Source organism: Mustela putorius, unplaced genomic scaffold, assembly GCF_011764305.1.
Source record: "Mustela putorius furo isolate JIRA1106 unplaced genomic scaffold, ASM1176430v1.1 tig00003987_pilon_pilon_pilon, whole genome shotgun sequence".
NCBI classification, from domain to species: domain Eukaryota; kingdom Metazoa; phylum Chordata; class Mammalia; order Carnivora; family Mustelidae; genus Mustela; species Mustela putorius.
The window spans coordinates 16,830,808-16,858,057 of NW_025422126.1; the positions used below are offsets into that span (position 1 = coordinate 16,830,808).

General features: G+C 39.3%; 1 protein-coding gene and 1 pseudogene across 2 annotated transcripts in view; one reads left to right on the forward strand and one right to left on the reverse strand.

Moving 5' to 3' along the window:
- Positions 1–10,572: 10,572 nt before the first annotated feature.
- Positions 10,573–12,038, reverse strand: LOC101693143 (annotated as a pseudogene).
- Positions 12,039–12,084: 46 nt separating this feature from the next.
- The window catches only part of TMEM135 (transmembrane protein 135), a 254,709-nt gene continuing 239,543 nt past the window's right edge, over positions 12,085–27,250 (forward strand). For both annotated transcript variants that reach the window (XM_004763554.3, XM_045071497.1), the window contains exon 1: positions 12,085–12,455. In XM_004763554.3, the coding sequence (XP_004763611.1) occupies positions 12,315–12,455 (141 nt within the window). In that variant the 5' untranslated portion in view covers positions 12,085–12,314. The remainder of the gene's footprint in view (positions 12,456–27,250) is intronic.

Genomic DNA, 27,250 nt, shown 5'->3' on the forward strand with positions numbered 1-27,250 from the left:
TTCCAGCCATTTAAATCCTTATTGCCTATTGTGTGGCAGGCACTGGGCTAGGTCCTGAAGCTGCTATCAAGATAAATGAGCAAAGCTGCCCTCGAATTTGTTACCACCCGATTAATGGATAGAGGTGAGTGGGTTGGCAGAAAACAGAGTTAACTAAAATATTAAACTAAAAAGCCTATTCTCAGTTAAAAACACAGGTGTGAATTATGTGTTGTAGAAGCATTGAAAAGAGCAACTAAATCTAGAAAACTTCTTAACGGGTGAGTAGAGGGTCACCAAAAGAAGGGGAGGGGAATTCAGTATTTGATTGATATTACAGATCCCCTTCTTACTGGATGGACCCTAAAAACCATGTGGGTAAGGACTGGGTCCTGTTCACTGTCGTAAGCTTGGCACCCAGCATTGGGCACACATCAAATGTTCTAGAATATTTGTTGACTAAATGACTGAAAGTGTCTTAGGCAGAGAGAACCACATGTATGATAACAAATACAAAATGATTTTTTTAGACCGTAGTTTATAACATCAGCGCCATTAGCTTCTGGAAAGGAAAGAGATGAGTCCTAAGATAACATAGAAGAGCAAACTCTGCAGAAGAAGCCAGCAGACTTGAGTTCTAATCCCAGCCCTATTATTAACTGGTTACATGACTTTGAATCAATGATTATCCTGTACCACCCTCAGTTTTCTCACTTGTAAAATAGTCTTGTAAGAGCTCATTCTAATGTTATATATTGTATAAAATAATCATAATAACAGAAGGGGAAAGAATGTAGCATTGCCTCTTCTCTTTTTTCTAAATGTAAATGAATACATGCATCACAGCTTTAAAATGGCAAATGGAGTACATACTGATCTTTTCTCCCTCCCTCACCAAAACTGTAAGACTCATAAACCATAGATTTTAGTAAATGTTCAAAAACAAGGAAGGAACTTTCTGTGGATCAGAAGCTGTGAACAAATGAGAAATCAGAGCAGGGAGCTGAGGCTTCCCGCCTCTCAAAGCTACAGCTCTTGGTCATGTGCTGCCCTGACTGGAGGCCTTCTAGCTCTAATTTAACCAAAGAGATGAAGAGATGGAAAGACTGAAATGGGAAGAGAAACAAAAAGGCATTGGTGTTAGGGAGATCTTATCATTGATCTAATGCAAGTGTTTTAAACATGTGCTTTGCCATGGATCTCTTCAGCAGCATAGTGAATACTGTGGCTCCCTTATCTCTTAAATTTGATTGGACTTCTATAACAAAATACCACAGCCTCGGTAGCTCATAACAGAAATCTATTTCTCACAGCTCTGAAGCCTTGGAAATTCAAGATCAAGGTGCCCACATGGTTCTCTTAAGGGTCCTCTTCTATTTCTTAGCTGGTACCTTCCTGCTGTGTCCTCACAGCGGGTGGAAGGGGTAAGAGAGCTCTCTGGGGTCTCTTTTATAAGGACACTCATCCCACTCATGAGGGCTCCACGTGCATGACCTAAGCTCTTTCCAAACACCCCATCTCCTAATACCATCACACTGGGCCTTAAAATTTTAACAATTGAATTTGAGGAGACAAACATTCAGACCATAGCACCTTCCCAGAATATTACCTTTAAATATATAAAATAAAATACTTAAGATTATAAAAGATATTATATTGAAATGCAATATCAAATATTAAAATTTTGTGATATATTGATATTAGCAAATTAAATAACAAGATTTGATAGTTTACTATGATTTTTGACATAACTTCTACAATTATATGATATGAAAATATCTGATTTCTACTGGTGATAATACCACAAGTACTGTGGTTTGTTGTCTCCATTCAAGTGATGGGAGATATTTTATTTCAGTTAGAGATTAATGGAAATAAAAATGAAATTGTTTTCTCGTCCAAGTTCATGGACTTCCCTGAATTCTATCAACAGACCCCAAGTAAAAAAAAAAAACCTCTGGTCTAATACAATTTCCAGGGGAATTACCCCAAACAGAGAAAATGTGATACTTATATTTCTTAGAATTGAAAGAGGACCTGATACTGATACTTCAGGTTAAAGTAGTTCACTAAATTCTAGCAGAATAATTAAAAAAAATGAAATAAACCTAATTAGAAACATGTAGTAAAACATCAGTGATAAAGAGAAAACCCTAAAAACTACCAAAGTAAAAAGAAAAACAACCTATAAAAAAAATTAAATAAAATAACACTGAATATGTAATTGACAGTGCTATGCAAGAAAACAATAGAGAAATAATTTTTGGATACTCAGGAGAAATATACTTTGAATTTATGATTTTATTCATAGCCAGATTACCAGTAGTTTAGGAGGAATGAAGGTAAAATAATGCTGGGTTTTTTTTGGACTTAAAAAGATTTACAACAATTAGCACTCATGACCTAAAACAAACTCTAGCAAAAACCAAAAAAATCAGAAGGAAGTGTTTGAATGCAAGCATAACTAGGGTATAAATTAAATAATATGGTATATGTAAAATAAAAAGCGAAAGAACTCTCCCAATGCCTTTACTTGTTGTGTATTCTCATACATGTTTTTCAGTGCCTAGGTACATATATACAAAATATATTTTATTATATTTTTAATTTTTAAAAAAGATTTTATTTATTTATTTGCCACAGAGAGAGAGACAGTGAGAGAGGGAACAACAAGCCGGGGGTGGAGGGTGGGAGAGGGAGAAGCAGGATTCCCGCTGAGCAGGAAGCCCGATTGGGGGCTGGATCCCAGGACCCTGGGATCATGACCTGAGCCGAAGGCAGACACTTAACTGAGCCGTCCAGGCGCCCCTATTTTATTATTATTTCTTTAAAGAAGTCTCTATGCCCAACACAGGGCCTGAACCCACAACCCGGAGATCAAGACTTGAGCTGAGATTGGGAGTTGAAGGCTTAACCAACTGAGCCATCCAGGAGCCCCGTGAAGGTATATTTTTAAATTGTATTTCACTAATTCAGCAGCCCCTTGAGAGTGCCTATGTACTCGGCACTAAAGACACTGCATCTATTTTGGGGGAAATGGCAGTTTTGAAGAACTTAATGCACTTGACATATATTAATTTCCTAAATTACTTTAAGCAAAAATATATCTCCATATTGCAAATGGGTGATATCAATCACAGGGAGGCTAACAATAGCATTTATTTTAAAAGATTACAACAACCTGCTACAAGTGTATCTGACACCAAAAGAGATGGTCCCTGCCTTCAAAGCACTTGCAGGGGCTTTTTTTAGAGTGCCAGAGTTTCACAAGATATGGTTTAAGAGAAAAGCAGTAGAATCTTCACGAAGAAAAATAAAATGGCGCTACCCCACGTCCTGCATGGATTTTCAAAGGACTTGTGAACAGTTAGAAAAAGATGTACGTCTCCAAGGAAGAACACACTTGAATAGCAGCAAGAACTCTCTGGATGTGGCTAAATCCCAGAATGAACAATTGTTTGCGTCTCATTAGGGTCAACAAATAGGACATGATGGCCAAGTTTGGCCTCAGATGGGGCAAGGAGTAGACGCTGTGCATGGGGGTAAATAATGTAATCTACATGGATGCTAGGCAGAACACAAAGTGATTCACTCCCCTCTTGCTTTTGTTTTTTCTATCAAAAATAATAATCATTTATTAGAAAGAATAAAATTAAGGAAAATTGAAGCCCAAGGGGTGAAAAGACAATAAGAATGTAGCTATTTCCCATGAATTCAAGTGTCTAGGCTCAAATAAATTACATTATAGAACAATGGCAATTTGTCAGTATTCCAGAATTATGGAGCTTATGGATATTTTTGTGAAAGTCAGGCTAATATTGTCCTCATATTTTAAAAAGGGTCCATTTCTAGAAACTGGAGACTGGGGTGATAAACCAAACTTACTGTGTGGGAGTCAGTTATTTCTTCCCTCAAAATGTTACATTTTCACATGAGTATGCTAGGTGCAGAACACACTATACTGATGACAAATAGGGAATGGATTCTGCCTCCAGGGAACTGAAAGTTTAATAGGGAGCTATGCAAGTAAACCCAAAACAAATAGGGAAATAAATAAGAAATTATAAGTATTCCATATTTGTCTTGATTTTCCTCTAAAAAGAGGACAGAGTGCTTTAAAATTTCTCTCCCACCAAAGTCTTCATTTATTTATTCCCTCAATATTTTATTAAATGTTCAAGGTGTCATGCTATGTAGCACGGAATATAATCCAGAAGAATCCAAAGTGGAAGTCCCCTTCAAGAAGCTTACAGTGAGCAGGAGTTTTACTTAACATTTAAATGTGTATTGGTCCTTTTGTGCTCCTATAATGAAAATACCATAGACTGGATGGCTTAAACAATAAATATTTATTAATTGAAGTTCTGGAAGCTTGGAGGTCCAGGATGAAGGTCCTGGCTGATCCAGGGTCTGGTGAGGACACACTTTCTGGCTCATATTTGGTGCCTTGGCAGCATTCTCAAGGGGCAGTGGGGGCAAGAGAACTCCTTGGAGTCTTGTATAAGGGCACGAATCCCTTTTTGAAGGGCTCCACTTCATGATCTAATCATCTCCCAGAAGCCCCCACCTCCTAAAACCATCACACTGGGAGTTAGAATTTCAACATACAAATTTTGGAGGGACATATTCAGTCCAGTATAGTAAATGATGATGATCAGCTTGTATTTGTTCATTTAAGACAGGTGTATAGTTATGGGTATATCCATATTACCATATACATGTGGATAAATATAGTTGCATAAATGAATATTTGAAGAAAAAGGGTCATGAAATCCAGAAGCATGAAAGAGAATCAACTAAGATTAGCTGGTTGTCTTACAGGTAGTCTGACACTGGAGGTGGAGTTTGTGGCAGAGACAGTGGGAGATACTTAGCAAATCTTATTTCATCTTCTTTTTCTGGACCCACAGGAAGACTCCATTTCCCATCCTCCCTTCAAGTTAGGATGGGAACATGTAAATAGGTTCTGGAAATGGATGGAGGAAGTAATATAAGCCATTTTGAGTCCTTGACAAGAATCATTGGACATTGAGTCACTGGACATAATCCAAATATCCTAGAATGGAAAAATTGTACTGTATTCGTACAATAGGATATCACACAGCAACAACAACAAAAATCAATGAACTACAAATATGTGCCCCAACATGCACAAACTCTTGAGTGAAAGAAACCCAGACACCAAAAAAAATGTTTGCCTCTATTAATGTAAATTTGAGGAAAAGGCAAAATGAAGCTATAGTGATAGAAGCCAGAATAGTGGTTACTTCTGTTTGTAGGTGTATTATCTGCGAGAGGGCACCAGAAAGCCTTCTCGTGTAATGAAAAAGCTGTTCTTCTGGATAGTTGTCTCAGGAGGGAGGGCAAATGTAAAAATGCGTCAAGTGGTACACTTAAATTTTTATACATTACTATGTACAACAACTAAAAATTATGCACACACACACAAAAGAAAGAAAGGAATGAAGAAAAAAGCAACCATTGAAGGCCCAATAAAGATGGAGGAACATTTAACCTTGAATCACTACTTGGAGGAAAGTTGCCCTGAATTGCTGGCCAGCCTGCTTTGGACTTTGTGTGAGCACAAAACAATCCTTTCTTATTTTAATCCCCTGAGATGTAGAGGCATATTTGTTATCTCGGCACATCCTAATCTTTCTTGGTTAATACAGGATTTATCATCCACAAACTGCCAAGGTCAGAAACCTGGTTTATCAGCACACCAGGGAAGGCTCTGTCTCTCATAGGCTAAGTGACACAAAATAATATTATAAATGAATGTATAAATCAAAATGTCAAATTATTAAATTATGGGGAGGGAAAACCCCTCCTTCTATAAACTAGTGTATCTGTGTTGCCATGATCATGCCCCTTCTCTCACTTCAGACAGACCTGCATGGGTCAAACCAAAATAAAAGTTTGGTTGGTACACCTATTTGTAGAAAAAGGGCATTAGTTAGCAGAATCAAATGTTCAATGACGTCCTTCTGAAAGCACTTGTGAATCCATTTCACAGTAAAGGTAGTTTTGTCAGTGGGTCCAGAATACCCGAGGTTCCTGACCTATAGTTTCCACTGCCTTAGGCACAGCCCAGATTGCCTCAGTGGCTCTCCTTTTTTTTGGTATCAATCCATCATCTTTTCTTTTTAGGCTTGTTATTGTATTCAGTCTAACATTTTAGATAATGTGGCTGGCCTTTGAGGCATTCCATTTATATATTTACTCCTAGTATGTGTAGATTGTGTGTTTTTCCTATCAAGGAAAAATCATAAGTCTTTTACTTTCAAATTTTGCAGTGGGAGTGGAAAGAGATCGAAATGGGAGAGGATGGAGTCCTTAGCCACAGTATGCAAGTTCTAATGACATCATCAGACTCATAGAGAGATTGGGAATCTTATAGACCATGTACCTGAATCTTTTGTAAGGTTTTTTTGAGAGTGTTTTGTGGCATTCTTGAAGGCCTGAAGGACAGAGCAGAACTTCTTTTCAGAGACTGGAGAAAAAGGGAGATCTCCATTACGTAGTAGAGGAAAGTTTAGCAACACTGATGCCTGCTAGGTTTTTGGAAATAGAAACTATTTCTAACAAACTGGTGCATTTGGGTCACATTTCCAGGCAGAATGTTGAAAGGGCTAATTAATTTTTTAAAAAACTGTGTGTGGTGAGAGAGAGAGAAATGAAATAAAAAGAACTATCCAATTTTTAAGCAGAAATTTAGGGAAATATAAAGAATCTAGGATCTTTGGGTTCAAAAATAAAGCTGTTTTTCATTCTGAGCATCTCCAGATGGTAAACGATTCTGAAAGTAAGGAATTGTTTTAAGGCGAAGGTTAAATCTGGGGTGTAGCTGAAAAATTGTAGAAATAATTAATTTTTCTCCTAGACTAAGCTTGATAAAAGGGCTTCCAATATTTTAAAGACAATTTCAAACTGCTTTTCAACTCTCAGCTGAAGATGGAAAGTGGTTGTCTCAAAGAGATTTGTGGGTGTGGTTTTTTTTTTAATGGGGTGGCTATAATTCGATATATAAGAATCCTCCAAATTTTTAGAGAATTATGTTGGCAGAAGCAGTACCTGCTTGGGCTGAAAGGCCGTAAGGATCTCTCCATGCAACAGCTTTCAATGTTGATATGGCAAAAACTTATATTTACACCTTAAGAATGGAATATAATATTTTAAATAAGATGATGTTAAAGAAAAATGTGAAGTTCTGTTGTAACCAAAATTGGTAGAAAATCAGAATCATATGTAGCTATTTTGAAAATCTTGCCTGGTATCAACAAAGGGAGTGTGTTTCTCAGTGTTGCTGGAGTTAAGAAGTACCCCAGTGTCATACTTAGTTTGGGCTATGCTTTGAAACTGTGTTTATGCCTGATACGCATGTCTACAATGACTGCATGTAAAGCTGACCAACTCAGTGTTGCTAAATCCTTCACCTGAAATCACAAGAGCTCTTCCGTTCTTTTTTATGGACATCTTCAAAGGCAGAATCTTGCAAAAGCAACAAATTTTAGCCTGGAATGTCTTCAAAGCCTTTGAATTTAGCCATAAATGTCCAGATTTGTATCCTTTGTTCACTCTGCTTCTACTTTGAAGGAACATTTTGCTTCACCTTGTTGAAGAATCCTAAAACCATTTTTATGGGAAAGAAGCAACAGTGAAGGCCCAAGAGAATTTCTAGCCAACCACTGCTCCTAGGGAGCCTAAAACAATAAATGGCTCATGTAGATAGCACATGTAACGTTACCCTTAAACATACTGGTAGCATGATGAGCAGCCTTTCTTTTCATCCTGAAGCACAGATGAACCTCCTTGAGATTTGTCAATGCCTTCCTGTCCTAGAGTGTCTACAGTAGCACCAGCAAAGATAGAGAATAATACTGTTTCCATTCCTTTGAATCTGACAGTTGCCTGAAATTGCCTTCCACCATCCAACCCATCAGCACTGTCATCTTTGGCACCTGTGATGGTAATAACTGTGTTCTTTCCTTCTTAAGTTCTTCTATCCTTCTTAACAGTTAGTTGAAAGTAATTGCCTGCTTTTATTTATTTATTTAATTTTGAATTTTTAAGGTGGTATTTTTAATATACAAAAAATTATAAATAACAAAAGTACTGTCTTTGTTCTTTTATGTTTTGTTATTGTTTAAAATTGTGAAATATTTTAAGCATAGACAAAATATCTAAAGACACTTATGTCCCATCTCCAAAATATGTCACAATCTTGACACAAACAACAATCCAACTTGTACCCCGCCCCTCTGTCCCTCTCAAGTACTTCTGACATAATATAATGTTTGTGTGTGATTTTCTCTTGAAAGTTCTTTTTTAAATTAACATATAATATAATATAGTATTTGCTTCAGGGGTACAGGTTTGTGAATCTCACACAATTGTGAATACATAATTCACAGCACTTACCATAGCACTTACCCTCCCCAATGTCCTGCTTTTAATTGTAATTTAAAAATTTCCTTAGCTATTGATATGTATTCATTGTGTTACATGGTAAACATAATGTAGGCAACTACATGTACTATTATATTTGAGAGCAATTGAGAGTTAGCAGCTATGTGAAGTGGTAATTAGCTTGCCATTTTTTTAAGGATTGTATATACCAAAATGATAGTTTATTACTTACATCTGGTATTTTACTTTATTCTAAATACATGATAGGAATTTTGGGATTGATGTGTAACACATTTTTTTCCCATTTAAAGTTAGGCCCCCATTTAGCATTTTCCTGCTGACCATCAGATTTTCAGGGATGGATTATTAAAATTAAGTATGATGAACCTGCATTCTATTCCTGTAATTTCTGTGGACAAGTTTTATGCTGTGTTTCTTATCCTGTCATATTTTGAATTGGAAATTAAAAAAAAATTGTGATTAATTGTTTCCTGTCCTGCCACTGTAGATGGGGTATGTGAAGCTGGGAGATGATCTGATCAGGAGAGCTGTACTTGTTCCTAGGAAAGGTCCTGGACTTTGAATAGGATGGGGTAACTGTATGTAACTTTTGGTTGGCCCCCTTGGGAAGGGGAGGGTATGTTTATCTGTGGGAAGAAGAATGTACCCAGAAATTTGAGTAGTTAGGGGCATGGAACAATGGCAGACAATTCTGGTTGTCCCCAGTATCTGCTCTTAACATTTTGTTCAGCAATAAAACCCTAGGTGTTAGCTAGGCATTATCCAACCAATAGAAAAAGCCTCATTTCCCAGCTTCTCTTGCAGCTTAGTATGGCCATGTGACTAAACTCTGGCCAATGGGATGTAAGGAGAAGTAATTTGCATAGGTCTTCTGGGAAGTTTTTATTGAAAGAGAGGAAGTGTGTCCTCTCTTCCTCTTTGCTGGCCTTCCTGGCCAGCAAATGTCATGACTCAAGATGGAGCAGCCATCTTATAAGTCAGGCTGGAAAGCACAGGTAAATGTGGCAGAAGAACAAGTCAGGAGTCTGAGCTCCCTGATGGTTATGGAGCCACCGTTTTAGTCTAGGACTGCTTATGTTTACCTGAGAAAGAGAGAGAGGGAGAAAGAGAGAGAGAGAGAGAGAGAGAGAGAAGCTTTTATCTTTTCACCATGTTATTTTGGGCTTTTCATCAATGATACTCCTCTTTGATTTTCCTTTAACTATCTTATCTTATTTATACTTATATTACTATTACAACAGTCATACCCATTATCTTGTTTAGTCTTCTTGCCTATTTCTCATCTTCCCCTCTACACTGCTAGCTTTATGAGAATAGAAAATTTGCCCCTCCTTTTTTGTGATACGCTATAATTTTTATTGCAGTGTGGCCATTTTTGTGACGATGGGGAGTTTGGTCTTAAAAATAATGTTCCATTTGAGGTTCTTTTATACAGAAATTGCCATCATGACTGATATTCAAAATATCTTTAGTGTTGTAAGACTCCCATGGTAAACAAAACTGCTATCCTTACTCAGTACTGTGCACTTAATGGAAAACAAAAGGCAGTAATAACAGCTATTTCTTTTAAGAAGAATGAACATTGGGTACCAGAAGTTGATGACCCAGTTAACATACTTAATTGGCATTCCTCTTGGGAGTGGGGGGTTAAATTCATCACAAAAAGGTGCTTTCGATGCATGGTGTTATATCCGTCCTCCCATGTCATAAAAATAAACTTGCCAAGGAAGGTCAGGTGTATGAATGCTAAAGCCTCACAGAACTGCAGTCAAGTGCAGCTATAAATAATACTGAATAAAGTTTACCCTCTAACAAGTGGATAATACTTTTCGTGCATTCAATTACACTTTGCGGTATCCTAAGTTATTCACATTGACAGTCATGTTCATTGTAGTGCTTGCTTCAAGGGAGGCACATAGCTAGTTGTTCTGGCTAAAATATGATGGGAAGGCAGTCCTTGGGTTCTATGTAAAAGTAACCATATGAAACAGCCTAATAGCAATCACTGATAGGCTGCTTAAATGAATGATATTTCCTTCACTCATTGGCTTAGAAGGGCCCATTGAGAAGGGGAAGAGACAGAACAAAACCTAACATTATTCCTATTGACTGAGCTGGAGAAGTGGAAGTTCCCTAACATCCAGATGGCATTTGACTCTCACTTTATAAGGGTTTTCCTTCAAGTGAGACTATTATGTTGCCTCTCAGTTTCTCTCCAAGTGAGGAATGGTCCTTAGTATCATCCATACCATTTACTTGCCACTTATGTTTACTAACTGTAATTTTTTTTTTTTTTTTTTTTTTTTTTAATTTATTTGACAGACAGAGATCACAAGCAGGCAGAGAGGCAGGCAGAGAGAGAGGAAGGAAAGCAGGCTCCTTGCTGAGCAGAGAGCCCGATGCGGGGCTCGATCCCAGGACCCTGAGATCATGACCTGAGCCGAAGGCAGAGGGTTAACCCACTGAGCCACCCAGGCGCCCCAATACCTGTAAATTTCTTTTTAAAGGCATGTTTAGAGCTAGCGTAAATCATCTTCTTTTGCACAGGTGCACTTACAGGACCCCAGAATTTAAATACCAGGTCTTCTTTCTCAGACTCTCAGTATGTGGTATCATACAAAGCAAATTGGCAATCATTCAGAGATAGCAACAACTTCACAAAAGATGTGTACCTATCCTCCACAGTATCACCAAGTATCCACCAAAATCTGCTTTGCTTTCTCTACAATTCTTTTGCCATTGCTTAAACTGGAGAGAACTGCTTTCTTTCTTTTTTGTTGATCTCCTCCTGTGTAGAAGATTCTCATTAACAACTTCACTGACATCATCATTTATTAGTAACGCCAGAAACCACGATGCCAGGGGCTGCTACAGCAGCTCAGGCTCCGTGGGAGTGGGAGGGGAAAAAGGCTCAGGCCAGAACCTTGACCCTCCTTTTCACATCCGAATCTAAAGAGTTTGGAACAGCGCTTGGAAAGATAGTATGTGCTCAGTAAGACTTTGTGGAATGAATGGAGGGCAGATGAGAATGGGATTCCTCTAAAGGTAGCAAGCTGCTGCTTTAAGAAACTATAGAATTTAGAATTCCAAAGACACTGTGTTATTAGAGGCGAGGAAGCTGACATTTAGAGGGCTTAAATGATTCATAGGTCACACGGGTCCGCTGTTATGCCAACTGATGGCCAAGTGTCCTACTGCCCTTTCACCACACCGGAAGTGTATACACTTGGCTCATAGATTTTTCAAGCTTCTCGGACACCACAGAACTCAGAAAGCGCAGCAGCCGGGAGCAGTGCGGTTGCTCCCAGTAGGCAGCCCTAGCCATTTGCTACCGGGCACTCTAGGGAAGGGGAGCTGGCAATTCTGAGGAGGACGGTTGTCCAGGCTCTCTTCTGGCCACCGTCTTCTCCCCCAGCCGCCAACAAAGACATTTCCTCACCTTCCTCCACTGCCCTCGGTTCTACTGGGTAGGACTTTGAGAGGACAGAGACTGGAGCACAGCAGGACCCAAGTCACCTACCAATGCGTACCCGCTGCAGGGCTCGCGCTCCAGCTAGGGGCTGACGTGTGCCGCGGGGCGACAGGCGCGTCCCCGAGCCACGCTCTCACCCCTTCCGCTCCCCGCGCCGCCCCGGGCTCCGGGGGGCCGGGCGCGCGCACGCTCCGCCTCTCCCCGCCTCCTCGGTGCGCGCCCCGCCCCCTCGGGCTGCGATAGGCCGAGGGCTCAGCATCCGAGGACTTTGGCCCAGAGTAACCCCGTTCAGGTGACCTTTCCCCTCCATTCCGCACCTTAAGCAGCGGGCCCCGCGCGCCGGCTGCGGTTGGGTGCTCGCTCTGCTCCCTCGGGGCCCGCTCCCTCGGAGCTTCCGCGCACCCCTCGCTGCCCCTCCGCGCGGCTCTCCGTCATGGCGGCTCTCAGCAAGTCCATCCCTCATAACTGCTACGAGATCGGCCACACTTGGCACCCTTCCTGCGGGGTCTCCTTCGTGCAGATCACCAGGGGCGCTCTGGAGGAGTCCCTGAAGATTTACGCTCCCCTGTACTTGGTGAGATCCATCAGCTCCTCCCTCGGCGAGTTTAGTGTGGAGGATGGGTGGGGGAGTGCAGTCGTGCTTCCGAGCGGCCTGGGCGACTCCTCTGTCGGATTCTCATTTGGAGGTTTTGGGGGAGTGTGGACGGGATGGTGGAGGTCGAAAGAGGCGGATATCTCACCTGCTCCATTGGGCCGGAGAAGGGGGAGGGGAACTTGAGGTTGAGCTGTCATCCGAATCCTGTGGATGGGAAGGGGACGGGGCTCCCAACTTCAGGATTAAGTTAGGACACTTAAAATTGTGAATTGAGGGAACTGCGGTGCTTTTCCTCTCTCTTGCCTTAATGGGGAAGAGTTTGTAGGTCAGCGAGGCGATGAGAAATGCCCTGCAGTCTTTTCCTTGTCTAAGTCCCTCTATAACCCCTCTCCATTTTTTTTTTTTAAAGAGGGTATTTGACAGCAGATCCCTGTGGGCTCAGATCTTGTCTTAGTTTCGCATGATAGTATTGTGGCTTGAGGGTTTTGCAAGTGTTCCTGCAGGTTCACAGAGTAGACTTCTGGTTGAAATTTTGAGTGCTGCTTTATAAAGAATGATTCCAGAGTGAGTCAGTGAAGGTGACTGAAAGACCTGACTTTAGGTCACCAAAGCAATTTAAGTTTGGAGTTTTGAGTAAAGAATATTTGTAAATACGTGTCTATATTACTAAGAACTGTTAAAAGAAAAAAAATGTTTATTTTGTATGATTGCTATGGGTTTCATTGAATAGTTAATGGATGGTTAGTTCTTACCTTTCATTGAGTAGTAATTTGGATCTGTAGCCTAATATGTCAGAAAGTGTGTCATGGCCCTATCTGTGGTACTTCTTGAAAAGTCTGGTTGTTTATTACAGAGATAGCAAAGAAGATGGTAACTTTCCCTGAGCTTGCAGAAATCAGTTTCATTTTTATCATATAGACCCATGCTTTTGAAACTTTTTAATATGTGTTCAGACCTCCACCCCCTCGCACCGTGGGATCATGTGAAAATGAGTGTTTCTGATTCAGTAGGTTGGGTGGGCCTGAGATTCTACATTTCTAACAAACTCTCAAGCAATATTGATGCTCTCTTGATGCAAGTATTGATCAAGAGTCATACTTTGAATAGGAAAGACCTAAAATAGAAGCTAATAATAAAACTATTACAGGAGCTGAACATTTCTGCCTTGATTTTCTTTGGCCAAGATCCATGTTTATCTGATTTTCCGCATGAATTGTGGCCAGTCTTTAGCTCAGTGTTTTTTAAAACAGAATATCTACAAACAATATTGAGCTCATGGTATATTCAATAATTCAAAAAGATTATTCCTGCTCTTAGGGGATTATGATGTAGGTGGGGAGAGAGTTTATGCTGTCTAATTTCTCCCTCTGAAAATTTATTGTGTCTCATTCATTCATTTAACAACTATTTGTTGAGTGCCTGATTTTTGTCATATGTATAGCCTGGATAATTTATTGGTTATGTTCCATGATAGGGAAGTTCAAGGGAGCAATAGGAACAGGTTTTTCTTTTACAACAGGTAGGGAAGAGCCAGGGGTCAGGAAAAGTCTACGATTCACTGTGATCTCTCTCACTAAATACTTCTTGAGGATTATGTTATATCTCTCACTGAATACTTCTTGAGAATAAATTCTTTATCTTATTTGGCCTTGTGCCCCTTATAACCTGTGTATTTTAGGTTTTGGTTTGCTGCTCAAGAGTGGTTGTGAAATTAAAAAAAAAAAAAAAAAGAGTGGTTGTGAAATAAAATTAGTGGGGGATGGGGTGGTCCAGTCAGTTAAGTGTCTGACTCTTGGTTTTGGCTCAGGTCATGATCTCAGGGTTGTGAGATAGAGCCCCATGTTTGGCTCTGCTCTCAACACAGAGTCAGCTTGAGTTTATCTCTCCCTTTCTGCACTGCCCCCCGCCCCTGCTCATGCTCTCTTTCTCAAATAAATAAACCTTTAAAAAAAATAAAATTAATGGTAACTAAGGTTTTCTTATTACTTTTATTTATTATTACTATTTTTCTTTTAAGAGAGCGAGTCCTCAAGACAGCAAGGAGGGCAGAGAGAGAGAGGGAGAGGGAGAATCTTAAGCAGGCTCTGTGCTGAGCATGGGCTGATCCGATGACCCTGAGACCAAGACTTGAGCCGAGACCAAAAGTTGGATACTTAAACGACTGAGCCACCCAGGCACCCCCACCAGTGTTTTCTTTTAAGTGAAATAGAAGAGAACAGAAAAAATGAGAGTCCTTTGCAGGTACTAAGGATAAGTGTTATTTCATGACAGTTTTGTTTCAGTTATGTTTGTGTGTGTGACTGGGGCAACTTAGAGCAAATAGGAACACTGTGCCCTTTGTCAGTGTTGGATAGTTGTTGATTAAATATGTGACCTCCAGTGCCAAGATAAAAGGTGGCTTGGGAAGAAGTGGGCTTTAAAAGGGATCAAGGACATCTGCATTTGAATCTCAGCTCCATTAGTTACTAGCTGTTTGTCCATGTTACTTTGTCTGTCTCTGAGAATTAACTGAAAGAATTCATTGAAGATATATCATGTATTTTCCTGGTTCAAAGTAGGTCTTGAAGAATTAGGCATTTTTTTCTTCCCTCTTACCCCAGTGACATTTAAGTTAGATATAAAGTTCAATAGGCAAGGCTTTTTGGCAGACGTAGCATTTGAGTTGGGCCATGAAGATGGCGGGGCGGGGGTGGTGGTGGTGGGGGAGACATTGATTCTTATAGGAGCCATTTGTAGAATACTTACTCCTAATGGGGAGGATGGAGAATAATGTGAAATGAGGCAGAAAACTAAGTGGTTTTGTAAGAGAAGCAGTATGCATATTGGTTGACTGAAATAGAAGTTTTGTGTACAGGAATCATGAGCTTTAAGAACTCTTACTTAGGGCTCCTGGATTGCTCAGTGGGTTAAGCCTCTGCCTTCGGCTCAGGTCATGATCCCAGAGTCTTGGGATCGAGCCCTGCATTGGGCTCTCTGCTCAGCAGGGAGCCTGCTTCCCTCTCTCTGCCTGTCTCTCTGCCTACTTGTGATCTCTGTCTGTCAAATAAATAAATAAAAATCTTAAAAAAAAAAGAACTCTTTCTTACTGAATAATTGCATGACTTAGACCTTTACATATTTTATCTGGTTTAATTCTTACACAACTCTGTCTTAGGATCCATATTTAATAGGTAAGAAGGCTGAACGTTAAAGAGATTAAGTGACTTCAAGATTCAGAGCTAGTAAGGGACAGACAGGATTCAGTTCTAGGTTTTTTTTTTGTTTTTGTTTTGACTCAAAGTTGTCTTAGAGGTCAGGTTAAAGGAGCCAGAGATTTTTTTTGAGCAAAGGGGTTACAAGTACAAAATGGTGACTTTGAGGTGATGAATCTGGTAGCACTGGGTGGACTTGATTGGAAAGACTGTTTAGGAGTTGATGCAGGAGACTCACTAAGGGGCGGAAAGAGCCACTTCCCATGGAATCCCTCAATGCAACTTACTCGCAATGTGATTTTAAGGAAATGACCTCACCTCTTTGAGCCTTAGTTTCCTTGTTTTGCAGAAAATAATTATACTCATCTCTTGGGGCTGTTTTGAGGACATAGGTGGGATAATAGAATAGCAGCTATCACATAGGAGGGCCCCAATAAATTTTTGCTGTTCTTAAAACAGTGCATATGTTCTGTGTCCTGTTAGGCTGGTGGCTTGCATTCAGAATTAGTGTCTGAATGAGTGCAAATGTGAATGAATGAACTCATGAATAGTTCAGGAGTAAGGTGATACTGGGCAGTGCGAGAGAATGGAGGGCAGCTGTAGAAGCATTTTACAAGAGATACGTTTCATGGGATGTATTTCTTTTTTCTTTTTTAGATTTTATTTTATTTATTTGGCAGGCAGAGCTCACAAGTAGGCAGAGAGGCAGGCAGAGAGAGGAAGGGAAGCAGGCTTCTTGCTGAGCAGAGAGCCTGATGTGGGGCTTGATCTCAGGACCCTGAGATCATGACCTGAGTGGAAGGCAGAGGCTTTAACCCACTGAGCCACCCAGGCGCCCCCATAGGATGTATTTCATAGGAAGAATGAATAGGACTTAGAGACTGAGTATTGGGTTAGTGTGAAGACTTGTTTCTGCTTCGAGGACTTTAAATCTGGCTGATGCTGATGCCATCGTTGAAAGGAAGCTGGTTGTGGGGAAATTTTAATTAAGAGGTTTTTTTTGGAGCCTATAAATTGGGTTTTATCTCTCTGCTTTTCATTTTAATATTACCATATGTGTTGAACTAAACTGATTCCTTTTATTCCTTTCATATTTACTGTTCCCTCACTTCGTTTCCTTCTTGGTATCTACTGTTGTTTTTATGCTTCTAATGCTTAAACCATGTTGAAATGTATGTGGACTATTCCTTTTAATAGTGAATCTTTGTGTTTATATAGTTTTTAAGAAACATCAGTCCTCATCATCAATTCACTTCATGTATTTTTTTTTTTAAAGATTTTATTTACTTATTTGACATAGAGAGATGCAGTGAGAGAGGGAACACAAGCAGGTGGAGTGGGAGAGGGAGAAGCAGGCTTCCTGCTGAGCAGAGAGCCCCATGTGGGGCTTGATCCCAGGACCCTGGGATCATGACCTGAGCCAAAAGCAGACGCTTAACGATTGAGCCACCCAGGCGCCCCTCCTGTATTTTTTTTTTAAAGAATCCTGAATGTACTATAATATATACTAATGATTTATATATGTACCAAAAATGTATTTCAGGATGTTATATTTAATTTCTTGAATGTTAGTTATTACCTCATGCCTCACAACAAGCGGTACCCCTTTCCACATACACACACACACACACACATGCACACACAAGCAGGAAACAGGTGTTAAACTGTTTAAACCCTAGGCTGTCACTAACATTAATGAAAGAAAGCTAGTGTCATCTGTAATTTAGAATACAAATTTAGAATACACACTTGCCCATTTGAGGGGATGGATTCTATGCTGTCCAAGTTCTTAGGTCTCTTCTTTAAGAAGGAAGACTTGCTCACATAACTTACTCAGGTGGTTCTAAGACCTTTCTTAAATATGCTTTTCCTCAGTGACTATCTTTAGAACGTTTAGATTAGAGTACTGGCATTTATAGGTAGCTGACTGCAAAGTAGAACCTTTTGCACTTTTGGGAAGGAGTGATTTAAAAACCTGCCTTTTCATTGACCTTCAGATGTTTATAACCTTCTTCAGACCACAAAAATATTTATAGAATATTGATTCCCTTGAGCCATATAATCTAACCGATTCTCAGTTCATCACCTCTAAACTGAATAAACATTTATGCAAGAGTTGGAATTCTTAGAAATTAAATAAAAAAACAATTTAGGGACAGTCTCTAGTTAGTTGCAAAAGGCCTGGAAACCACTGACAAAAGAAATCTGTTCATTAAGGTAGACTAAGATCCCCTCTTTTTTTTTTTTCTTAATGTTCTCACATAGTTTTATTTTATAGAAAAAATGGTAATTCTAGAAAACTCCCAAAGCTTGACTCTACTTGCAGGAGGCTGTTCAGATTTTTGTATTTTAGTGTGACTTATAGGCAGGATCTTAGACTCTGGGATCAAATTGCCCAAGTTAGAATTGTAGCTCACTCCTTACTAGCTGGGTAACCTCAGACAAATTACCCAACCACTCTAAGCCTCAATTTCTGTGTCTGCAGTATTGGAGAAATTTTCCCTCGGGTGATATTTGTGAAGATTAAATGAAGCATAATATGTAAAGTGCTTCTGGCAAATAGTGTAGACGAAGTTTTTAAGGGTAGTGGTTGAGCAGGTTTTCTAAAGGAGACCAGCAATGAGACGTTTCGAAATTCTTTCTTTCTTTTCTTTTTTTTTTTTTTAAGATTTTATTTATTTATTTGTCAGAGAGAGAGAGAGAGAGCGCGAGCACAGGCAAGGGGAGGGATAGCTAAAGGGAGAAGCAGGCTCCTGGCCGATGCAGGGGCTCAGTCCTAGGACCCAGAGGTTGTGACTCAAGCCGAAGGCAGAGCTTAACCCCCTGAGCCACCCAGTTGTCCCATGAGACTTTTTTTTTTTAAGATTTTATTTATTGATTTGACAGAGATCACAAGTAGGCAGAGAGGCAGGCAGAGAGGGGGGGTGGGAAGCAGACTCCCTGCCGAGCAGGGAGCCTAATGCTGGTCTCCATCCCATGACCCTGGAATCATGACCTGTACTGAAGGCAGAGGCTTTAACCCACTGAGCCACCCAGGCACCCCTACCATGAGACTTTTCCAGGTTCTTGGTAATAGGCCATTTGTTTCTGTTTTTACTAAAAAAAAATAAAAATAAAAATAAAATAAAAAAAAGAGAGAGAGAGAGAAAAAGAGACTGAAGTGATGGCAGAATACAGACTGCTCAACTGAGAATAGCTGTTTGGATTATTTGACCTTTGGAGATCATGGAATTTGTAAACATATTGACTAATCTCTCTTAAAGTTTTGTTTGAAGCCTAGTTTGGGGACGGAGGTAAGGGACTCCCTTTATCAGTCTATTCAACAAATAAATGATGATTTTTACATAATTTGTTATTATGCCTTTGGAGATATAACAGTAATGTGGCTTTTTAAAAAAATAAGTACTTTTATTATGAATTTCCCCGTGTTTCAACATAACATTTGGGGTCTGTTGAACTTGTTTCTCTTACGTGACTTCTTGTTGACTGATCTCTGTGGAGTACAAAGTACGCTTCGAGCACACCGGTGTGTTCAGCTGAAAGTTGATTTACTAAACACTCCTCAACTCAACCCTGTAGCAACTGTCTCAGTGTGGCTTGCCATATCCGCTTTACTCTTGTTTGCCTCTTCAGTTATCATACATCAGGGATAAAAATGAATAAATGTTGGAATGTAGGATCTAAGTAATTATGATCCATTACTGTTCATGTTTCTGAGTCAGTAGATTGTAGGTATTTGGTTGATTTAAAAAAAACTTAAACAGCCTTCTGACCATTAATGTGCGTATTTCAAGTCAGCATTATTTACTTTTGTATCTTTGCTAGAAAATTCTCTTTACATCAGAGTGGTCCTCTCTCTAGGAAAGTTTATCCTCTTCAATAAAATAATATATTTTGGTAGAGAGAGAAACCCACCTGGATGAGTGAGGGAGCCAGATCCATATTGGTAATCTCTGTGGTGATAGATTTTCCATCAGATTGCCTTCTTATCCAACTCTAGTTATTCACTGTGATGCAGATGATTTTGAATAACCAGATCTCTTATTTAGTACTTAGAGAATTGTATTTGTCATGGACTTTGGACACTAAAACATTTTAAATATTGATGAAAAAAATACACATTAATGGAGGGGATACTGAAATTTGATGATTAGGGTTTGTAATATCTAAACCTAAACTTTTAGTATTTGGAATATTTGTCCCCTTACTGTTTACCAGTTTTTTATCGCATCTGCCATTTGCAGGGTGCTGTTACAGCAGCCGTGTTCCATGTGTGTGGGGAAGAATTAAAAAAATGAATGGGACGTATTTCTTAGATTGAATATATAGTCCAGGAGGGAGATACCACAGGTGTGTGATATCCTGTAATACAAATTCCTCGAGATAAATACTGGGAGGTACGGGGCAATGCTTTGGGAGATTAGAGGTAGATTACATTTGAATGAAAGATAATGGGAAGTTTAATGGGAAAGGTGGTATTTTACTGGCCTTGAGGGAAAGGTAAGATTTGGAAAGGTAGAAATAGGTGATGGATGAGGGAGAAGAATGGCTTAAACTAAGCCATTCAGGTAGAATAAGGTACGCTTTGCTTGGAGAATGGCAGATGGAATTTGGATTTTATTTGATTTGACATAGTAGGGATGGCTAAAGGTTGCTAACAGGGTGTAGTATGCCTGAGGTTGTTTTAAAAAACTTAATCTGGCAGTGGTATATAGAATTGTTTGATTAGAATTAGTGACTCACTTGTAAAGTAGAGGAAAGTTTTAAGCCTTGTTTATTGGGATGTGTAGGAACTAGTGCTTTGGAGAAAAACTATTTTCATTTAGATATGCTGGATTGGTTTGGGGCCATATTGAGTTTTAGCTGCTAGTGCAATATATGAGTGGAGAATGACCAGGAAGCATTGAGAAATGTAGAGTTGCTAATCTAGAGAGAAGATAGGGCTATAGATTTAGGTTAAGATGTCATAGGAATAGAGATTAGAGTTGAAGTTACGGTAGGTTGACAAGGAAGCGAGGTCCTTAGGTCAAGAAGGGAGAGAGTTGAGAAAGAGAAGAGTCTGAGGAATGCTCGTTTTTGGAGTAGAGGAAAAAAAATGAAAGAAGTAGTTAGAGGTATGAAGAGGTTGAATAGAGAATGTTGCAGAGAAATCTTGAGCAGGGAGTTTTGGGAGATATTGAGAGGTAGGAAGAGCATGGGCTTGGATCTCAGTGTTGCCACTTATTACCTTTTTGACCTTGAGCAAGATGCTTAACATATTTGAACCCCAGTATTTTCATAAAAAATCTCTCTCTTTTTTTAAGGTTTTATTTATTTGAGAGAGAGAAAGCATGAGCTGGGGGAGGGCAGAGAGAGAGGGAGAAGTAGGCTTCCCTCTGAGCAGGACTTGATACCATGACCCCAGGATCATGACCTGAGCCAAAGGCAAATGCTTAGCTGACTGAGCCACCCAGGTGCTCCCATATTTTTAAAAAACAGAAACCAGCATTTGTTATTCTTTTGCACAGAACTCTTCAGTGGTTTTCCATCTCAGTTAATGTGCAAGCTTTGCCATGGCCTATAGAATCATACATGATCTGGCTGTTGCTTGTTTGATTACATGTCATATCATTTTCCCTTTGTGTTTATTTCACCTCCACCCAGATGCAATTACATGATTTGTATTTTTGAATCTAAGTTTTGCAATCTAATATAGAGAGCTCTTGATTTCTGAGGAATTTCTTAAGAAGGGACAACAGATTGTCAAAAAACGAGCATTTCTAAGGAGTGAACTAATACACGGAGACTTCCTCTTTTTGAGTTTTGACTTTGAGAGAAAAAAATATCTTGCCTCCTATTTGTGCATAAGCAATATACATGTACATATAAGTAACTGCTTTTATTGATTATGACCAGACAACCTGGATTGAAAGTGTTGGGTCCCCCCAAAATTTGGTACCCCAATAATGGGTCCGTGATTAAAGGAGCGAGACTGATACAAAGCGAAGATCAAGCAAAGCTTTATTTCGCACCAAGCATCAGGAATCAGATCGACTGTCAAACAGACCCATCGGGGCCACCCCTACAGAGAGGACCACCCCCCCTGCTTTCCAGACTAACTTTTATAGAGCAAAGGCCATGTGGTTGGGCCTGGCCACACACAGGTGGTCAATGAGATTGTAACACACACAGAAAACTCCACAGTGATGCTAGGCGACCAATTGAATTACAATTTACTCTAGTAGACATTTTTTTTTTTTAAATAAAGATTTTATTTATTTATTTGACAGACAGAGATTACAGGCAGGCAGAGAGGCAGGCAGAGAGAGAGAGGAGGAAGCAGGCTCCCTGCTGAGCAGAGAGCCCGATGTGGGACTCGATCCCAGGACGCTGAGATCATGACCTGAGCCGAAGGCAGCGGCTTAACCCACTGAGCCACCCAGGCACCCTCTAGTAGACATTTGAACCAGCCTATCACACCTTGGTTAGGATTGGCGCCAAACGGCTCCCCAAAGGGTGGGGGCCCATACTCCCTGGTAGCTAGGAGACAGTATATGCCCCCGCTGATTGAATACCTCCACCTGGCCTGACCCACCCTTGGACTTGGACTTGGACTTTGTTACCTGGGACTGGTTTCCCGGACTTGCTATTAAGTAAGTTGGGGAGGGTGCGCAAGGTCAATTTAAGCTTTACAGCAAAATGGCAGTTCAACCAGGGTTGGGCTGCTCTGGCTGAATAGGCCCTTAAAAAAGGCTGAAGCACAAACGTATCCATAAAAAGGATAAAAAAGGGGTCCCTGGGTGGCTCAGAGGGTTAAAGCCTCTGCCTTCGGCTTAGGACATGATCCCAGAGTCCTGGGATCAAGCCCCGCATCGGGCTTTCTCCTTGGCGGGGAGCCTGCTTCCTCCTCTCTCTCTGCCTGCCTCTCTGCCTACTTGTGATCTCTGTCGAAAAAATAAATAAAATCTTAAAAAAAAAAAGGGATAAAAAAGTGTGGTAGGACTTTGATAATAGGTTTATAATATGCTTGTCAAATAATGGACTTTAACGAGTTCTATGCTAGGTGATAATTAGGGAATGGGAATTAATTAATTTAGTTAATTAATTAATTGAAGTGACTTCTTAACAAAGAGCTAAAGTAAAAGTTTTTGGAGACTCTTTTCAAAACATGTTGGTACAATTTCTTGCATTACTTGTGTGGTATGGTGATTGGAAGTATGTTTATATTTCTTAGGACTGTACTAGCCACATAGTAATTCATAATGGTAGTTGATACTTTTATGATTAGGGGTCTTAAAATATTTCATCATAGCATACTATCATATTATATTAAAGATTTGTTTGAATCTCGACATGAGGTCAAACTTTAAAATTGTCTGTTGGTTTATCACTTATCTTAACTTTTTTCCTACTAATTGATTTCCTCTCAAAGAGTGTTATCATTTGAGATTTTTTGTGTGTGTGTATTTTTTCCTTCATGTTTAATGTAAGTCTGTTTCATCTTGGGCAACAAGGAGTATAGCTGAAAACTATTCATTAATGAGCCTGATTCATTAATGAATCAAATTAGTATTTTCCATTGATATTACAAACTGTATATGATGCTCTCTTTCTACATACTTAACACCTGAGGAGAATTAATAATTAATAATTGAAGTGAATGAAAGCAGATTTTAAATAATTTGGCTTTTAGCTGCACTGGAAAATATTCAGTAAAATGAGTTTATGTGTGGAAAAAAGTGAAAAGAAGGAAGAATGCTAGATCAAGTATCATTAGATTTGATCAAGTATCATTTAGATTTTAGGTTTCTTTTTTAAAGAATGCTGAATTTACAGTGTTTTCAAGTTATTACCATTTATTTCGTATAGTCTTTCGACTTATTACACATGTCACGTTGCATTGGCTTCTTGATTCTAACTAGATTTCAGCAGTTTGGATTGGGCTTTATCCAGTTTGGGAGTTGCCTCAAAGGATACCTTTGTAGCTATTGGCAGTAAGAAGGAGGTTGGTTCTGCTCAGTCGTGATTTCTTTCTTTTTTTTTTTAAAGATTTTATTTATTTATTTATTTGACACAGAGACAGAGACAGAGAGAGATCACAAGTAGGCAGAGAGGCAGGCAAAGAGAGAAGGGGAAGCAGGCTCCCCGCTGAGCAGAGAGCCCCATGCGGGGCTCCATCCCAGGACTCCAAGATCATGACCCAAGCTGAAGGCAGAGGCTTAACTTACTGAGCCACCCAGTCGCCCCTCAGTTGTGATTTCTAAACCTTGCAGAAAGTAGACGTGGAGACTCCCCCCTCCACACACCTGTGTCTCAGAAACTCTCACACACAGGGGTCGCTGAGTTCATCAGGATGATTACAGAGTGTGCTTATAGTTCCATTTGGAGCTTGTCCAGTGTTAATGTAACTATTTACTGAGTCTTCATTTTCTCCCACTCTTGCTTTCAGACCTTCTTATTAGAGATTGCCTACAATGTGTCAGAAATACAATGGTGGGGGAACAAGATGTACTTGGACATTAGGGTTAAGGGGGACGATAAATGTACAAGAAATAGACAAGAAATTCTTTCAACTATGATAAGAAGTTGCTAACTGCTTTTAAGGAGTACAGGTTGTTTCTAGACTGTGTTATAAGAGGACGATCCCTTCTAGTATAGTGGGTTTGGAATGCTTTCCCAGTGAAGAGCTACAGTGAATATATGAATATATATTAAGTATATATGTATTAGGCTTAACGTTTATGGCACAAAACCCAAATTTTACCATGAGGATACTGAGAAATAAGAAGCAATTACTTCACAGAGAGTATTTAATGATTTTCTTAAATCCAATATCCTGGCCAAGAATTTGATTTCTTTCCTTTTGACTTTGACTCTTATTTAAACTTGAAGCGCAAGGCAATTATAAGGTATCTCAGACCATACAAACACCTTGATTACCAGATTTGCTGAGATTGAACCTCTTTTATAATAAAATCTGTATTTTAAATAAGGTAGTCAGACATTTTCAGTTACAAAAGATTACAGATGTCATTACAAATATTAGAAAAGCTATTTTAACCTCTTTGTTTCACTCATCTAAAGGTAAATCAAAGATGTTTAAGACAAAATTGTGAGATCTGGGAGGTTAAGCATCTTCTTAAAGCTTTTTCTGTGCTCTTTTCTTTTTTTCTCATGGTTAAATTTGTGGTTAAGCCTTTTTTCTGGTTCAGGTAGATGATCGGGGTTATTCCATCAGAAAAATAGTAAGGGATGTTATATCTATCAAGTAGCTGAGGGGCTAATTAGTAAGGCTTCAGCACCAGTAAGTTTCAGTCAGCATGAGTAAGTTTTAGAAATATGTGAGTACAAGTGCAGTTTAAACTTTTGGAGAATGGCTTTGTCTTCTGTAGTTGGGATTTAATATATGAAGAAATGATAAGGCACTTTGGTATTTAGCTTGCACAATCCCCTGATAGCTGTGGGTTCTCTGGCTGAAATTGTCCCTATTTCTCTAGCTTGAGCTTTTTAAATTATGTTTTAAGGATTCAATTCAGTATACCCAATATTCTTATTGGAGAGAATGGAGTATGTGTGCATTCTTTCTCTTTTTCACCTGAATAAATTTCTTCAATGAGAAGTCTACTTTTAGAAGCTTTCTTCATTAATCAAGGTATTTCCTATTAAAGCCCATGATATTTGTACTTAAATATGCAGGAGATGATAGGGTATGAAAATGTTTTTGGTTTAAGGTTATAGTATTACATGGGAAGTTATATTGGTAAGTGGAAGTAACAGGTAATGTGTATATTACCAAAAGTATTAGTATTACTTGGTTTGGAACATGGATTTAATGTATATAGGGCTCAATCTGAGTCTTGTTCTTGGTCATATTTTTTTCTCAATATTATATGTAAAGTATATATTTAGGTTTATCTTAAAGCTGATGTCAACTTCCATATATATTTCATTGTAGTCCTTTTATTGAGAGTAGAGATACTATGAGGCTTAATGGTCATCACCAATGCCTGATGATAAGATATTCATTACAGGGAGGCTTATAATAAATAGTTAAGGAAAACTTTTGAAGATTTGCTTGTATTATCCAGCATATGTTATTAACAAATTTGTCCTAGATTTTTATTATTTTTTAATCTGGTTATCTGTACCTGATGAGACAGCATGTGTATGCATTGGGTGTAAATTATAAGATTTTAGTTTTTGTTTTGTTCTGTGATTTATAGTGTGACCCTCAGTTTCCTCATCCATAAAAAGATGATAATCCTGTCTTAATTACTTCATGACTTGCTGTGGGAACATATGAGATAGTTCATATGTAAAAGCTTTGAAAACTGTAAAAAGATATGTATTGATCTGTTACGACACTTGGTTTCTTGTCTTTTTTTGTTTCTGGTATTTAAATTCAGCTTTTGTAGCTTATATTTTTAATCTCAAAAAGTAAACATTTTGGAAGCAATTTAAATGTAATGCATTTGTCAGAGTTTTCCAGAAACACATAACCAAAAGGGTATGTGTATATGTGAGTATACACACACACACACACACACACACACTTACAAAAAGGAATTGGCTCACCCAGTTATGGAGGCTGAGAAGTCCCAGGATCTACAATTAATAAGCTGGAGACACAGGAGAGAAAGCCTTTCATCAGGCTTGAGACCAAAGGGGGGGAGATGTTTTCTTTCTGAGTCTGAAAGTGGGAAAAGACTAATGCCCAGCTGAGGGAAGGCAGGAGGAGTTCCCTGTACTGAACTGCTTGGTTCTGTTCAGGTCTTCAGGTCATTAGATTAGGTCCACCCACCTGAGGAATCTGGTTTACTCAGTCTGCTAAAAATGTTCATCTTATCTAGAAACAGCCTCACAGACACACCCAGAACGATGTTTGGCCAAACAAACTGGGCATTTTGTGGTCCAGTCAAGTTGACACATAACTAACCAGCACATGCAGTATAAATGTATTTGTGAGGCGAACGTGATAACCACTACACTACGGAAACTGACGTATAAATTTATTTGTGCAATAAAGTAATTCTACCTCCTTTATTCTAAATATTTTAAAAAATGAGGTCTTATTTTTTATATTTATTTGCTTATTTAAAGATTTTATTTATTTATTTATTTGTTAGAGAGAGTGCGAGAGCTCAGACAAGGGGGAGCGATAGTCAGAGCAGGCAGAGGGAGAAGAAGCAGGCTCCCTCCTGAGCGAGGAGCCTTAATGTTAGACTCAATCCAAGACCTTGGGATCTTGACTTGAGCTTAAGGGAGACGCTTAACTACCACTGAGCCACCCAGTTGTCCCTATTTATTTTATTTATTTTAAAGATTTATCTGTCTTGGAGAGAGTTCTCAGTGCAAATGAATGGGGCTCCAAGGAGCAGAGAGGGAGAGAGAGGGGGAAACAAACTCCTTGCAGAGTGCCGAGCTCATCTCTTGACCCTGAGATCATGACCTGAGCTAACCGCTCAATGGACTGAGCTACCAGGCGCCCGAGGTCTTATTTTTTCAAAAGGTTTTGAAATTTGTTAGAGACAAAATATAGGAACTCTTCTAACTGTGGATGAAGATGCCTCTCTAGTTTTGTTCATTGAAGTTCTGTTTTTTATT